Genomic DNA, 15,232 nt, shown 5'->3' on the forward strand with positions numbered 1-15,232 from the left:
GATATTATATGAAATTTATAATCAAATAATAACTTCTGTTGCTTCATTTAAAGCATACAGTAACATAAAAGTCTTTAGCAAGGAAAAATATCACATTTTGCTATAGCTATAGCCTGAGAAAGATAAATATAGAAGGATGTCATTTGTTAAAAGGTAACAGTCACAGGCATTTTCTCTTTACTTTCATTTTATATTGCTCTGGTCAATTTCACAACCTCAGCCGGTACTGAAGAGGGAAATTGGAAAATGGCAGAATCGATTTGCAGAGTGATGTCCCCTTTCGTTTATACCTTCTTCATCAGGGTTGCTATCATTTTTGTGTTGTGTGGTATTAATATCAACAGTAGCCTAGGCATAGCTAATAATCGCTAGAAGTCATTCTCTTAAAGTAGAAGCATAAAAAAACCCCAAAATGAAGCAAGGTGACTATGCGATTTTCTCATTTTCCAAATTCGCTGTTTTCACAATCCTTCATTTCTGCTAGAATTTTAATGTAAAGACTTTTCTACTCTCAACTACGAGTATAACAAACATCTTTCCTTTTAGTTCCTAGGTAATAAATATTAAAATAATAAAGCTCTAAGTATCTAATTTGAACTAAATACAGGTCATTCAAATATCTGGTTTGCTTTTTCAATTTTCATCCTTACTAAATTTTACTTTAAATTGTAAATATATGAGAAATTGCTCCATAGGACAATATAGTACTTAATGCATTAAGAAAACTGGTTTACTTTTGCGGCTGCCTTTCTAGATTGGCAGTAGGTTCTTATAAAATTACAAATTAGAGCTATTTGAAAACAAAGCCGTAGCCTTTGGCTGTTTAGTATCAACCCTGAAACAAAATCTCCTTTGTATTCTTAAAGATCATTGAGAATGAATAGTGTGGGACTATTGGCTCAATTTTTACATCCTCTACCTTATTCTTTTTTTTAATGCATTTCTAATGATGATGAAATCTTTACTATGTAATGCCATCTGCCCAGTAGAATGGAGTCTATTTACAGTCTCTAGACTGCCATATAAATGGCAACCTTGTAATTATAAATGTTCACTTTTTTCCCCTATTTATATTTAGATTGGCCTTTGTTCTTTGTATTCTGCCACCCCCAAATTCAGAAATTTTTGTGGGTCAAAGAATCAGAAAACTTCCTTTTAATCAATTAAGCAATATTGTCAAGTCTGTTTGTTCATTAGATAAGAATTAAGTGAAAAAGAAAACTGGCCAAATTTCTTAAGGCTTAGATACATGATGAGGACAAAAACAAATTGCAAACAAGAAAATCTATATTTTAGCAGGTTTGAAAATGTTGCCAGATAAAATACAGAACGCCCAAATAAATTTGAATTTTGGATAACAAATATTTTACCTTAGTTATGTCCTAAATATTGCATGTCCTGTATTTTTATTTGCTAAATCTCTAAGGATTGATGTCCTTTTTGTCTTAATATGTTCAACATGGTGAGTGAAGAAACCTCTACCATTTTCATAACTTAGAAAGCAATAGCATTGAGATCATAAAAAATGGAAATTTAAAGTTCTGAGTAACAGAAGTTAAATCAATTTTATCCATGCAGAGCTGTGCAGACAGGGTTTACAGGATACAGTCCGGGTGTAGACACAGTATATATCGGTGTTCGTATATCTCAGCCCCAAGGAAACACCAATTCTTGTTAACTTGACTGGAATTATAGTATTCTGAGCTCTAAAGTTTTCAGCGGAGCTAGGAGAGCTGGATTGTTTTTCATCCTTCTCTGTCTTTTTCAATCACACCTTAAATTCCAAATCCTTTATCAAGAAGCTCAACTGTTTGATCTTTTCAGTGTTAGAAAAGCTATGCACACAGACTAAATATATCTTTACTAAAAATTCCTTCTGATTCACTGATAATACTTACATTTTAGTGGTCTACAAACAGCATTTCCAATGTTAGCTCATCTGTGACTTACATTTATTATAAAATATTAAGTAACCAATGTTAGCTCATCTGTGCTTTACATTTATTATAAAACATTAAGTAACTACAAGGTGCCAGGCACCCTGTTACATGCTAGAAATACAACACAAGTAAATCAAAACATGCCAACAGTAAAATTTCTGCTTTCTTTCAAAAAGCTTGCAGCCTATGAGGCAGATAGAATAGTAATCATTATTCACATGGTACAGGTGAAGAACCTCAGTGCTCAAGAATTAAAAGGTCTTATCTAAGTTCACATATTTAGCAAGGAAAGAACCAGGGCTTCAGTAAGGATGCCTGGCTTAGGCTCAGGGCACCCTCCAATATTTCTTCAAAGGAAATCTCAGACTATTTAGTATCCAGTTCCCAGGAGCAAAAAAGGAAAGATCTTGAATCCTTCTATACTGTTCACGCGCTCTTAAAAGTGGAACAGGTGTTCTCTGGGTGTTGGAGAAAAGCAAGGCATGAGTGGGAGTTAAAGATCCTGAGTAGCCGTTGTAACCAGACCAAATTAATCTGTAGAAACCAGAGCACTCGGCCAAGGCGATGCTATTTCAATTGGGTGTCACAGGTGACTCATCAGAGATGGCTTGCTTCTGGGCCTCCTGATATTTTACTTCAGGGTGGAGTGTCAGATTTCCTTCGCATTTTTGGACAACAGCCCTCTTGTCCATTTCCAAATTTTTCTGGTTTCACAGCCCTCACGCAGAGTCCGTTTTCATACCAGAAACTAGTCACTGGCGAGAGGCTTAGGGAATGAAGAACAAGGTAAAAAAAAAAATAATAATAATAAATAAAGGGCCGGGGCCCTAGAGAGAGGCCGAAAATGGGGAAATTTGCACTTCAAGAGCTTTCCCTACCCTAGCCCCTCAGAATGACAGCTCTCCTCAGGCAGAAGACTACCTCTTCCGGCAGGCACTGCGCGCCCCACAGACACAGGTTGGCGAGTTCCCAGCTCTCCACCTCCGCCACAACCAGCCAATAAGAATCACCGGCGTAGGCCTCCGCCCTACTCGGACCACGCGGGAGCGGGGGCAATAAAACTACACTTCCCGAAAGGCCTTGCGCACACCATGGCCAATCGGAACACGGAACTTGGAGGCTAGGGGCGGAGCCGGATGCATAGGCCACCCCATTGGCCAGGTGAAGCTTAGAAGAGCCGGAACCCGGGAGCAAGAGAAGCGAAATGACATTTCCTCTTTAAATAGCTGGAGCCGGGGCCCCGTGGAGAAATGGCCGCGTCGGCAGGTGGGTCTAGTGGTGGCTAGGGAGGTGTGTTGCGGGGGAGGTGGGCCGGGGTCCAGGCTCAGGTTGCGAGCTGAGGAGGTGGCGATGAAGAGCCGGAGAGAAGGATGGGGAGGTGGAGAGGGATGAGGGGAGGGAGGATGGATGGCGTGGAGGGCGGTGGGCGGTCCGGCGGGGCAGCGATGGGGAGGCCGGGTACCCGCCGCCACTTTGACCAGTTCAGCAGGCGGTTGAGGGGGCACTGGCGGCCGCCATCCATCGAGCTTCCCTCGTGAGGCTTCTGCCCTCCGTTCTTGGCTGGGACGTTCTGGCTCTCGGCGGAGTCGCCGCAGACACCGCGCCTGTTCTGCCTGCACAGTCCCTCCGCGAGCACGGGGCATCGGGCTCGCCGGGCTCCCGGAGGAGCAAGCTGGGGTTTGAACTTGCATCGCAGCTCTTTCTCTCTCCCAGATCTCACCCCGCGGCCCCATTTGGTGGTGTATATTTACATATATGTATTTTTGTAGGCGGGGAGTACGGGGTTGGCGGGGGTGAAGCCGTGAATGCCGTAACTGGCTCCGAACTTCTTGTGGTTGTACGATTTTTCTCCTAGATTTAAGTAAGCCTTCCCCAACACCGAATGGGATTCCGTCTTCAGACACAGCCAACGATGCCATGGACCCCTTCCATGCGTGCAGTATTCTTAAGCAACTCAAAACAATGTACGATGAAGGACAGTTGACAGACATTGTAGTGGAAGTGGATCACGGGAAAACATTTTCCTGTCATAGAAACGTTCTTGCTGCAATCAGCCCTTACTTCAGGTATGATAATGGTAGAAACTTCTGTTGATAGCCTCATCGAGTTCCCTTTCTTTATCCCTCAGGGTTGCCCACTTGATTATAAAACGGAAATGAGACAATTAAATGAAACCAATGAGTTTGTTTCCTGAAAATAAATAACAGGCCCTATTTATTGAACCCTGGCTTTTGACTTGACGGATTCTTCTAGAATTCAGGTCGTTGGTTTATTAAGTTAGTGAGTATATTTTTGTTTGTTTCAGGTATATAACTACAAAATCTAGACTTGTGCTGCTCAGTCATTGTTTTAAATTAAATAAAATTAAAAATTCAGTTCCTCAGGCAACCTAACGACATTTAAAGTGCCCAGTAGCCACATGTAGGTAGTAGCTGCCAGTTGTACAGCCCAGATGTAGAGCATTTCCATCACTGAAAGTTTTAGTGGATGGTGCTGATATCGAATTTGTTCCAAAAATTTATCCATGAGGCGTAGTTCTCTGGTGAATGTAACTCTTAGAATTTAAAACATAATAGTGCATTCTTTTGAAAACAAATTACCATTCAGTAGATTGTTTTAATGCCATGGGAGTTAAAGCAATGAAATAAAAATGAATGAATGTATCTTGGGCTTCAGACTAATGATTATTTCCATGATTTCCAGAAGTGTTTTTAAGCTTTCATTTTCATTACATTCTTCTTTGTGTATCAAAACGTTGGAACAGTAAAATTTCAAAACTGGGGTTTAACAAAGAATTTCATACTTTGAGAAGAGATCACTGATAAAGACAATTTCCTGCTTTAACTTCTTTTGTTTCAAGTGCTCACTTTTTTAAGCCTTTCGGTGTTCAAAAATGGTGCCTGAATGACAGTGAGATCATCTCAACTACACTCTAAAGGTGTTTTTTTGTTTGTTTTTGTTTTTTCTTTTGAAGGTGCTTACCTTTGTAGGGCATATAGCAGTATAATGTTCCAGACGGTAGTTTCTGGTTCCTCTTTCTCAGAATACTGGGTTAAATATAGTCACTTCAGTCTGATGCTTATGATGTAACCATTTAGACTTGCCTAGGGATAGGTCATTGGACTGTTAAGTATTAACCATCACAAGGGAGTGAGCTGGAAGGAAAAAAAGAAGAAACTCATACACAGAAGGTATGAAGTTTGGCCTGGTAATGGAAACTACTGGTGGGATTCGCTTATCTAGACTATTCATTAGATATGGTTAGTTCATCTGTGCATTTAAATATATGTCATAATTACTACTTACCAAGTTCTGGGCTAAGCTTACTTTACATATATTGCTTTATATATCTTTACCATTCTGTCTCTGCACAATTCCTATTTTACATGTGAAAAACTGAGGTTTGGGGAAGTTAAATGACCTCCTGAATCATCTAACTACTAAGTGGCAGAGGCTAGATTTGATTCCAAGTCAGGCTTCTTAGTCACTGTTAGGACTTTTAATGAACGAGAGTAGGTCTCTTTCAAGTTGCCTTTGAGAAGTTTCTATTGTATACTAGATTTGAAGAGTTTAAAAAAAATTGAAACTTGAAAGTAAAAATGCCTGTATTTTACTGAAATTTTATACTCTGGCTTGTAATTAAAATTAGTTTGAACACTTAGACAAATCACTTTAAAAGAAGTATGCTACAGTAGATTTTCATAATTACAAGAAATTAAGGAAATGGTTGGAAAACTTCCTAAGCATAAGATACATGAATTCAGATGAAGGTATTTGGCTAGAAAACTCAAGGATTAGGTTCTTATCTCTTGCTAGAGGTTTTTGTACAGAAGTTTCTTGGCACTGGTGCTGCTCCTTATGTGAGATCTAGGAAGACGTACTTAATAGTTTCTAAGTCTTGCATCATTGGTGGAAAAAAAATAAAAATAGCTTGAAATCTGGCATGTCTGTTTCATGATCCCAGTGACTTGTCAGAATTAAAATTTGCATGATTATTGGAAACTTTCTACTGCTCAGGATTTTGTGCGAGGAAATGTTCCATCTTTATGTGGCATTTACAGAAGGATCCTGTTAGAATAGAGGAGAGCTCATAAAGTGTCACACTGCTCCTGTCTGTGAGGCCAGCCTATTCAAGTCAGTAGAGTTCCCATGATGAAGGGGTATGTGGTAATGTTCTCCTTTGGGAGTTAATCTTTGCCTAATGAAGGGCTTTATTTTTCTTTTTAATTGGTAGATGTATGGATAGCTGTGTTTTTCAGCACCTGAAATGGAAAACCAGCTCATACATTGGGAGATCTAGTTTTCAATCATGAAAAAAAGGCTGTGTGATATTAAGCTTAAAATTTATGTTGTAGAAGTCAAAGTAGGACTCAGAGATGGTTCATCCAGGTAGCAAGCTGGATCCTTGTACCCATGTATATCCCCATGTTTCTCATTATATTTTAAAATTAACTGTTTAAGGATATATATTTTTTTATAACCTAGCACTTCAAAATGAGAGGGGTCTGGATCTGTATAAAGAACTTTATCACCAATGTCAGGTCAGTTTTTTCAACAGACATTTACTAAGCACCCTAGGGCACACAACCCTTTTCCCAAAAGGCTTTTTAAAAGAACTTTGATTTGATTTTTATATTTAATTTTAAGAACAGCCTAGAAAGAAACCTTAAAGGAGGAGAAAAAAGGCAAATGATGTATATAAAGGACAAATACTAAAATACAGAGCCAGGCTTTTGGCTACTTAATGTTTTGGTCAAGAAAGTCCCATAAATACACAGATATTTTAAATTAGAATTAAGTAAGTATATAAATAAATAAATTTGCTTTCAAAGGCAAAAGCTTGGGATTTTCAAAACCATTATCTCCAAAGCATCAATTAATTCTTAAACTCTCTTTAGAAGTATGCATTCTATTAACCCTACTATAATCTTTATTTATATTGAGATATACATAGGTAAAATATGGTAGCTTTGAGAAAATTGAGTATATTTCTTTACGTAAAGGTTTTCAAAATGTCCAAGAGAAAGTGAAGTGATGCTCTTTTTTTTTTTTTTAATAAAGATTTTATTTGAGAGAGAGACAGTGAGAGAGGGAACACAGGCAGGGTGAGTGGGAGAGGGAGAAGTAGGCTTCCTGCAGAGCAGGGAGCCCTTGACACGGGGCTCGATCTCAGGACCCCGGGATCATGACCCAAACCGAGGGCAAACACTTAATGCCTGAGCCACCCAGGCACCCCTGAAGTGATGTTCTTTATATTCCTTATAATGATTAAGGAAGCATTCAAAAGATCATAGTTTTAAAAGGAAGTAGGTAGAGAATATGAACTTCTGAAGAACATCTTGTCTTTCTGAGATCAAATTTTTAAAGATGTATTTCAGGGACAAGTTGCCTTGTACATTTCCACTGGGACATGAAAAGTTTAATCAGACAGTCTATATATGCTAATGTGTCACATTGACACCTATAGGTATTAAATTTCCTGATTGGTCTGGCAAGTTAAGATCTCAAGTCCATAAGGCAACTTGACCAGAAGCCTGGATAGGGGCTCCAAGGAAAATAAGGTGTCCCGGAATATTCCATGCCATCTTTCAGTGTGCTTTAATTAGGTATACTCTCTTTTTTTCAGTGTTGGCATAAAGTGGACGTGATATGATGAGCACTGGGTGTTATACACAACTGATGAATTATTGAACTCTATGTCTGAAACTAATGATATACTATATGTTGGCTAATTGAATTTAAATTTAAAAAAAATGAAAAAGAAAAAAAGCGGACTGGCCCTGAGAATAGAATTTTTGAGATTAGCTAGATTGAATCCTTATGCTAGATGATCAGCTTTTACCCCCATTCAGAATATCAGGAAACACATTAGGAAGTATTTTTCAGTCTCCAAGGTTATCTTTGTGGTAACTGTATACTTCAAAAAACTTGTCACAATAATTTTTATTTGGAGTGCACATATACTATTAACCACTCTTTCCTTCCTAGATCCATGTTCACTAGCGGCCTTACAGAAAGTACTCAAAAAGAAGTTCGAATAGTTGGTGTTGAAGCTGAATCAATGGATTTAGTGTTGAACTATGCCTACACCTCCAGAGTGGTTCTGACAGAGGCCAATGTTCAAGCCTTGTTCACTGCAGCTAGCATCTTCCAGATTCCTTCCATCCAAGACCAATGTGCTAAGTACATGATCAGTCATTTAGACCCACAGAATTCTATTGGGGTCTTCATCTTTGCTGATCATTATGGTCATCAGGAACTTGGAGATCGATCAAAAGAATACATTCGTAAAAAGTTCCTGTGTGTCACCAAAGAACAAGAGTTTCTCCAGTTGACAAAAGACCAACTGATAAGTATCCTAGACAGTGATGATTTAAATGTAGCCCGAGAAGAGCATGTTTATGAAAGCATCGTAAGGTGGTTTGAACATGAACAGAATGAAAGAGAAGTGCATCTTCCAGAAATTTTTGCCAAATGCATACGTTTTCCTCTGATGGAAGATGCCTTTATAGAGAAAATTCCACCTCAGTTTGCACAGGCTATAGCCAAAAGCTATGTAGAAAAGGGCCCATCCAATACCAATGGCTGCACACAGAGACTTGGAATGACTGCATCTGAAATGATCATATGTTTTGATGCTGCCCACAAACACTCAGGAAAGAAGCAAACAGTGCCTTGTCTAGATATAGTCACAGGAAGAGTGTTTAAGCTATGCAAACCACCAAATGATCTAAGAGAAGTTGGGATTCTTGTATCACCAGATAATGACATTTACATTGCAGGAGGGTACCGGCCCAGCAGCAGCGAGGTCTCCATTGACCATAAGGCAGAAAATGATTTCTGGATGTATGACCATTCCACCAATAGGTGGCTTTCCAAACCCCCCTTGCTGCGAGCCAGAATAGGCTGCAAACTGGTGTATTGCTGTGGTAAGATGTATGCAATTGGAGGTCGTGTTTATGAAGGTGACGGGAGAAACTCACTGAAATCCGTGGAGTGCTATGACAGCAGAGAGAATTGCTGGACCAGCGTTTGCGCAATGCCTGTTGCAATGGAGTTTCATAACGCTGTGGAGTACAAAGAGAAGATCTATGTTTTACAGGGTAGGTGCCTGACTGGTTAATTCTCCAGGAGAGGGGAGCAGGTCAAACATGGTTTCCTTACTTATACTAAAACAGATGTTTGTTCTTAATTGAGACTCCTCTGGCTTTCTTATCATAAACCGTTTGTTGCAACAGTCTGTTCTTTAAAGGATGTATAAAGGCAATAAACTTTTGAATCAAAAAAGGCAGGCATCTTTAAGTTACTAAAATGATCCTGTAAGTTTTTTATGTTCTTACTGTGTTTTGACATCATGGAGGATAAGTATTTTTGAAAACATAATTTAGTGAATCCTAGTTCAGCATTTTGGGAGGACATTCAGAGCCATTTTTAAGACTCTAAGCTTGATACAAGACTGTTTTACTCTTCAGTAATACATAATCAAGAGATGTTGTAGCAGCTACTTTTTATGGAACTTATGGGATTAGTTTAAAAGAGGAAAAAGAACAAAGAATTTTGTGATAAACCTTATGATTGCAAAGGTTATGAAACTTAATTATAAAGAGTTTGAAATTACAGTCTTTAGATTTTAATTTCACTGCAGCATACGATATCTTCCATAATATGTTCTCAAGTTTTTTCACTGAAAAGATTTGAGATGTTACCTTTTTCTTTACATTTGCTATTATAAGAGGGACTATCTAATATACTTAGCTTTAAAAAATTTTTTGTTTAAACTGTTGAAGGCTAGTATTCTGGCAAAGATCATGTAGTAGGAGTAGAAAGAAGGACCAAGTAAGTATAAATAAGATACTTGATCCACGGTTCTAATTAGTGATAACTAATGTTTGCCCTGTGTTTGGTTTCTTAAACATTTTAGTTGCTTGAATGTTGAAAACAGTGATGATAATACCAACATCCTTATTCCTCTTTTGGGTTTCTTAATTGCTTATATTTGTTTTCCTCACACTATTACTTTAATAAAACAAGAAAAGGGTGATTCCTGTGTAAATACACATGATTTTTTTTAGCTCTTATACCATTTAGAAGAATATGTTCTTCACTCTCATCTTTTATTTGACTAGAAATGCCTGAACGCATTTGTTTAAACTTCAATATCAAGTTAATTCTCCAAAAGGAGTATCACTAGGTAGTGATACTTTATTTTAGTTAAATAGAAGCACAGGCATGATTAGGTTTGTTGGTCTTGCTGAATAATGGAATATAAGACTGGATGTATAATCTGTCCAGTATGGTTGGATAGGTTATATCATTCAATATGATGATGCTTTGCTACATATATTTTGGTCTTGCTGGCTAACCAGCTGATAGAGAGAATTAATTAAAAGACTTCCAATTGGAAGGTAAAGGTTATGTATTAATGTAAATAATAAAACAAAGTAACAGCAAATTAATAGAATTTCAGGGCTAGAATGAACATTGCTTAATCCAAGGTTATATTTTACATAAGAGGAATCTGAGGCTCTAAAAGTTTTCTTAATTGCCTATCTGGTTTAAGTTATTAAGAGGACTTTAGATTTTAAAAATTAACTTTTTTGTGAGTCATCTTTTTATAAGAAATTTGTAGAGAGGTAGTACATGTTAGAAACTTTTATTTTCTATTGTCTTTTTAAGAATCCTGTTAAAAGTCAATGAGGGAAGGTAATGTACAACCCAAACCTGGTGGTTTAACAAGCTCTTCTAAGAAAAATTCAAATTATAGTGTCACTATTACTAAGTAGGCAGTTAAATTTGTAGATAAGAGTAAATCTAGTTCAAAACAGTTTTGAAGGGGAAGCTCAATTTAGAAGTAGGTATTTCTAATCTAAACAAAGCCTCTTTATATAAATAAAGTTGACATAAATAGAGGCTTATGCTGTACTATATGTGGCTATTGGAGTATCATTTAATCTGTTCCTAAAAGATCCAGATTTTTAAATCAAGGATTTTTTACAAATGTTATAACTAATGAAATTCTTGTAAATCTCACTAATTATTTTGGACATTTTTATATAGGCAGTCTGACTCAGCACGCCCTTTTATCATCAAAATAGAATTGAAAGTGACCCAAAGTCAACTCCATGAACTGTGTTTTCTATCATATTAAAGCCATGCTTTCTCCTCTTAAGTATTTATCTGTGCATTATAGCAGCACTAAAGTAAACATATTAATGGCCCATAGACATAAATCTGAACAATTCCATATGCTATCTTCTAACTAAATAATTAGCACATAAATGTGTAGTGGCTTATTCCTGATGAAGCTGTATGCATACTTTGATCCTACCGGCTAACCATTAGTGATAATGCTTTTTTAGAGCTGGCTTAAAATATATTTTTCTGAAATATACAAGTGTATAGAATAAATGGAGCCAAGTTCTCAACTATTACTCTGCCTTCAAGCCAAAGTAACTCCTTATACCTCCCTATTATAAACCCTCTAATTCAGGTTGACTATTATGTTCTGCCATGGAATTAAGAAATTTTAAGCTATTTTATACTATATAATATATCTCTGGAGATTATACAAGAAATATTTTAGAAAGTGAAATATTTGGAAAATTACACTTTTCAACATATAACCAAAAAGAAACATGTAAATGTACATATTCTTGTTTTCTTTTCTTTTTTTTAGGAGAATTTTTCCTCTTCTATGAGCCTCAAAAAGACTACTGGGGTTTTTTAACCCCCATGACTGTGCCTAGAATCCAGGGCTTAGCAGCTGTATACAAGGACTCTATCTACTACATAGCTGGAACCTGTGGAAATCATCAACGTATGTTTACTGTAGAAGCCTATGATATTGAGCTAAATAAATGGACTCGGAAAAAGGACTTTCCATGTGATGAGTCCATAAATCCATACCTTAAACTGGTACTTTTCCAGAATAAACTGCATTTATTTGTTCGAGCTACTCAAGTGACCGTTGAAGAACATGTCTTCAGAACCAGCAGGAAAAATTCCCTTTACCAATATGATGACATCACTGACCAATGGATGAAAGTATACGAGACCCCAGACAGGCTCTGGGACCTTGGACGGCATTTTGAATGTGCTGTTGCTAAACTCTATCCTCAGTGTCTTCAGAAAGTACTTTAATGAGTAGCAGGCCTTAGTGAGCTCACTGGCATCTTGTGCTTGGGGAAACTTAAGTCTTTCATGATCCAAGAAGTGCTGTCAGTATTTAAGAAGCTGAGAGAGTTTGTACATGGTAATGGGTGCTCTTAAAGATTACGGCATAGGGAGGGATTTCTTTTCATCCTTGTGATGTTTTCATTTCATTAAGCAAAAGGTAACAAAGTGCAATTATCAGCCTTTTTTTTTCTGGTATAAAAGTAATCATTTTCATTCTAGAATTTTGTGATAATTCGTCACTGAGATACCAGATGAATCAACAACTATGCACTCTTATAAGAGCAGTTAGGGTATTACGGTTAGAGACATCCAAACTAGTCTGATGTGACTTTTTATTTTAAATACGGGTAAAAATTTGAGGCAATATCACTAGGACTTTAGCTGTGACATCTCCAACACAGAGAAGCACTTAGATCCTCATTCTATATATATATTTGTGTACTGTTTTCAGGTGTACTGAGATTTAAATGTGTTTTTAGCATAGGTTGAAGGAAAACAAATATGTCTGAGAAAGAGCTTTTAGTCTGATTGTTTCATATTTCCCATGTAACTTTAAGTTAAGCTAAAGTTTTAGGGTAGCAGTTTTTTTTGTTGTTGTTGATAACTTTTTCAAGTGCTCACACTGTCTCATTATTTACAAATCCCAAAAAGGGCTTACATTCATAGGTGGCTGGTGCTAGTATAAGTGAATTCATGTGTCTTTCTAGATAGGTTTAAATTGTCTGAGCCTGTGCTTACCTTTCAAGTTGGTATGCTGGTTTTGTGGCATAGTACTTTACCTGTTGAACTCCTATGATTTCACAAGATTCTCTGCTTACATGATAGCAAGATCTCTAACTGGACTCAGTTTTAGAATAATGAGAACATGACACTCAGTTTGCACTAACACGGGCCATTTTGTTGCCCTACCTCCTTTCCCATCTTCCCCCCATCCCCTCATTATCGGTACAGTGAAAGGTAACTTATTTCTCTTCTGCACAGAGCATAATGTGAAGTTTTATACCTGCTTTTACAATTTTGTTTTCTAAAAACCTAAAACTCCTGCAGTGGTCTAATTTAATGGCTTTTAAGTTACATATGACCATTAAAACCTCACTTTTTTTTTTTTGTTTTCTCGTTTTTGCACTTAATAGTAATGTATATTTTTACATTGAAAACCTTGTTCTAGCTGAAGGTGATTGAGAAGGAAAGGGTGAGTGAGTAGAACCATAGCATTGTAGGTACTAAATCACTTTTCATATTGAATGGATGAATTTCTAACAATCAATAATAGTAAATAAAGGTAATAGTACTATAAAGGACAAACCAACTCATTTGTAATAACCTAAGGTGGATATTTGGATCAGTAACTTGTTTTTTACTATGCTTAGAATAATTGATAAAGGATATAGGGATAGCCCAGAGTCTGTCCTCAAGTAGAAGATTCTCTTAAAGAAAACAAACTGGCATGGTTTGTATTAAAAACTCTTGCACAAATTGTAATGTGATACTGTGAAACAAATTTAAAACATTGCCTCTTTGCATCACATACCTCGTTTTTCAGAAACTTTCCAAACTGCTTGTCCTTGACCTCTACAAGTAAGGAACGTTTTCTGAAGCAGAATTTAAAGTGGACAGCATTTATAGAATTAACATTTTAAAATCTAGTCTTAGGAAGTTGGATATGTGGTTTCTTATTGGCCTTGATAATATGCCTATAATCTCTTTATAAACTTTGTCAACCACCTGTTTTTTCTCTCTAGTTTTTCTTCTGTTTTTCTTTATCTACATGTTGTTGTGGGGCTTTTGCTGTGAGTGTTTTGAAGCATCTTTCCAGTGTTGCATTGCAGAGGGGAGGAGAAAAAACTAACTTTTGCAAGAGATGTTCATGTAATTTATTTTTGAAAGCTTTGTTGAATATCTAAGATATCCTGCCGCTTTTTGACAATCTTCTGTATTTATTTAGAAAAATGTGTTACTTGAAAACATGACAGAACAGTGAGTTAACAATTTACATGTGCCGTGTGATCTATAGGAGTATAATATACTGTGGCTAATTCTTCATCTGCACAACAGTTGATCCTTTGCTATAACCATTTATATTGGGAGTGTGATCTAAGTATAGTGTGTCAAAGCCAACGTTTAGAATTTGCTATGAGGGTAGAATATATATTGAATTTTGTATGAAGAACTATTTGTTTAAATTATATAACTGGGATATTTTGCCACTTTTTAAAATGATTTCAGAAGAGATCCTAGAGAGCTAAGATTAGTAATTTGTGTGGGTATATATGTTTAGATATTTAAGGTACATTTGCATAGTATGATGAGAATATAAGTTAAAGGCACAATGGGGACTAAGAATTAAAATATAGGCTAACATGCCAGTCCCACTTGAACTTTGCTTTTGCATTTGAAGAATGTATGTAGCACTTTCCTATATATTTTTTACACATTGAAAACTGGACTTGGTATAACTATGTTATAGGAAAGTAGAAACTGTATTCTTTATTTTCCACCCTCGTTTTCTGTTATCCTACAAAGTTGATGCTTAAGCATCAGGCTGATTTCACTGGTGCATGAGGAGAAGTGGGTGTGCTCTGCAAGGAATCAGATTCCTTCCCTATGTGAAGCAGTTTCAAATGGCATTCAATGTTCAGTGCTCAGGTATGGAGTAAGTACTGTAGTCCTTTGGGGGCAAATGTGTAGATATTTTTAAACATTTTGCCATAATTGCACAATTTTTTGCATTTTTACCTGATGGCATTGTTTCTTATAATAAAATCTTTTCTCACTAAAAACTTCCACTGTTGTAACTTGACCTCTGACTAGTGAGTTCCACAGAATTAAAAGTTGGTGAAAAACATGAAATACCTTCTGTTATAGTGGAATGGAATAAAATTTTAATCTATCAAATATTTGGCCTCTGGTACAAAATGAACTGGTTAATATCACCTTACATAATGCTCTTTAAATTCCAAAGCAAGCTTGCTTATATCAGTAATTCCTTTGTTTGCTTTGCTTTGGCCTAAACTTTTGTTATTCCACTCCTCTCTCATACTTCACATCCAATCTGTCAGAAAATCCTCTCCCTTCTTCAAAATATACCTAGACTCTGACCACATACCACTGTGCAC

The 15,232-nt window shown here is 36.7% G+C and overlaps 1 protein-coding gene across 1 annotated transcript; it reads left to right on the forward strand.

Moving 5' to 3' along the window:
• Positions 1-3,108: 3,108 nt before the first annotated feature.
• KBTBD8 (kelch repeat and BTB domain containing 8) lies at positions 3,109-14,902 on the forward strand. The gene is made up of 4 exons (XM_025885573.2): positions 3,109-3,206; positions 3,796-4,006; positions 7,929-9,043; positions 11,617-14,902. Exons 1-4 carry the CDS (start codon positions 3,191-3,193, stop codon positions 12,078-12,080), a joined length of 1,806 nt encoding a protein of 601 aa, XP_025741358.2. The 5' UTR covers positions 3,109-3,190; the 3' UTR covers positions 12,081-14,902.
• Positions 14,903-15,232: the final 330 nt, after the last annotated feature.

This window comes from Callorhinus ursinus, unplaced genomic scaffold (assembly GCF_003265705.2).
Source record: "Callorhinus ursinus isolate GAN/ISIS: 27379988/994484 unplaced genomic scaffold, GSC_fseal_2.0 scaffold15, whole genome shotgun sequence".
NCBI classification, from domain to species: Eukaryota; Metazoa; Chordata; class Mammalia; order Carnivora; family Otariidae; genus Callorhinus; species Callorhinus ursinus.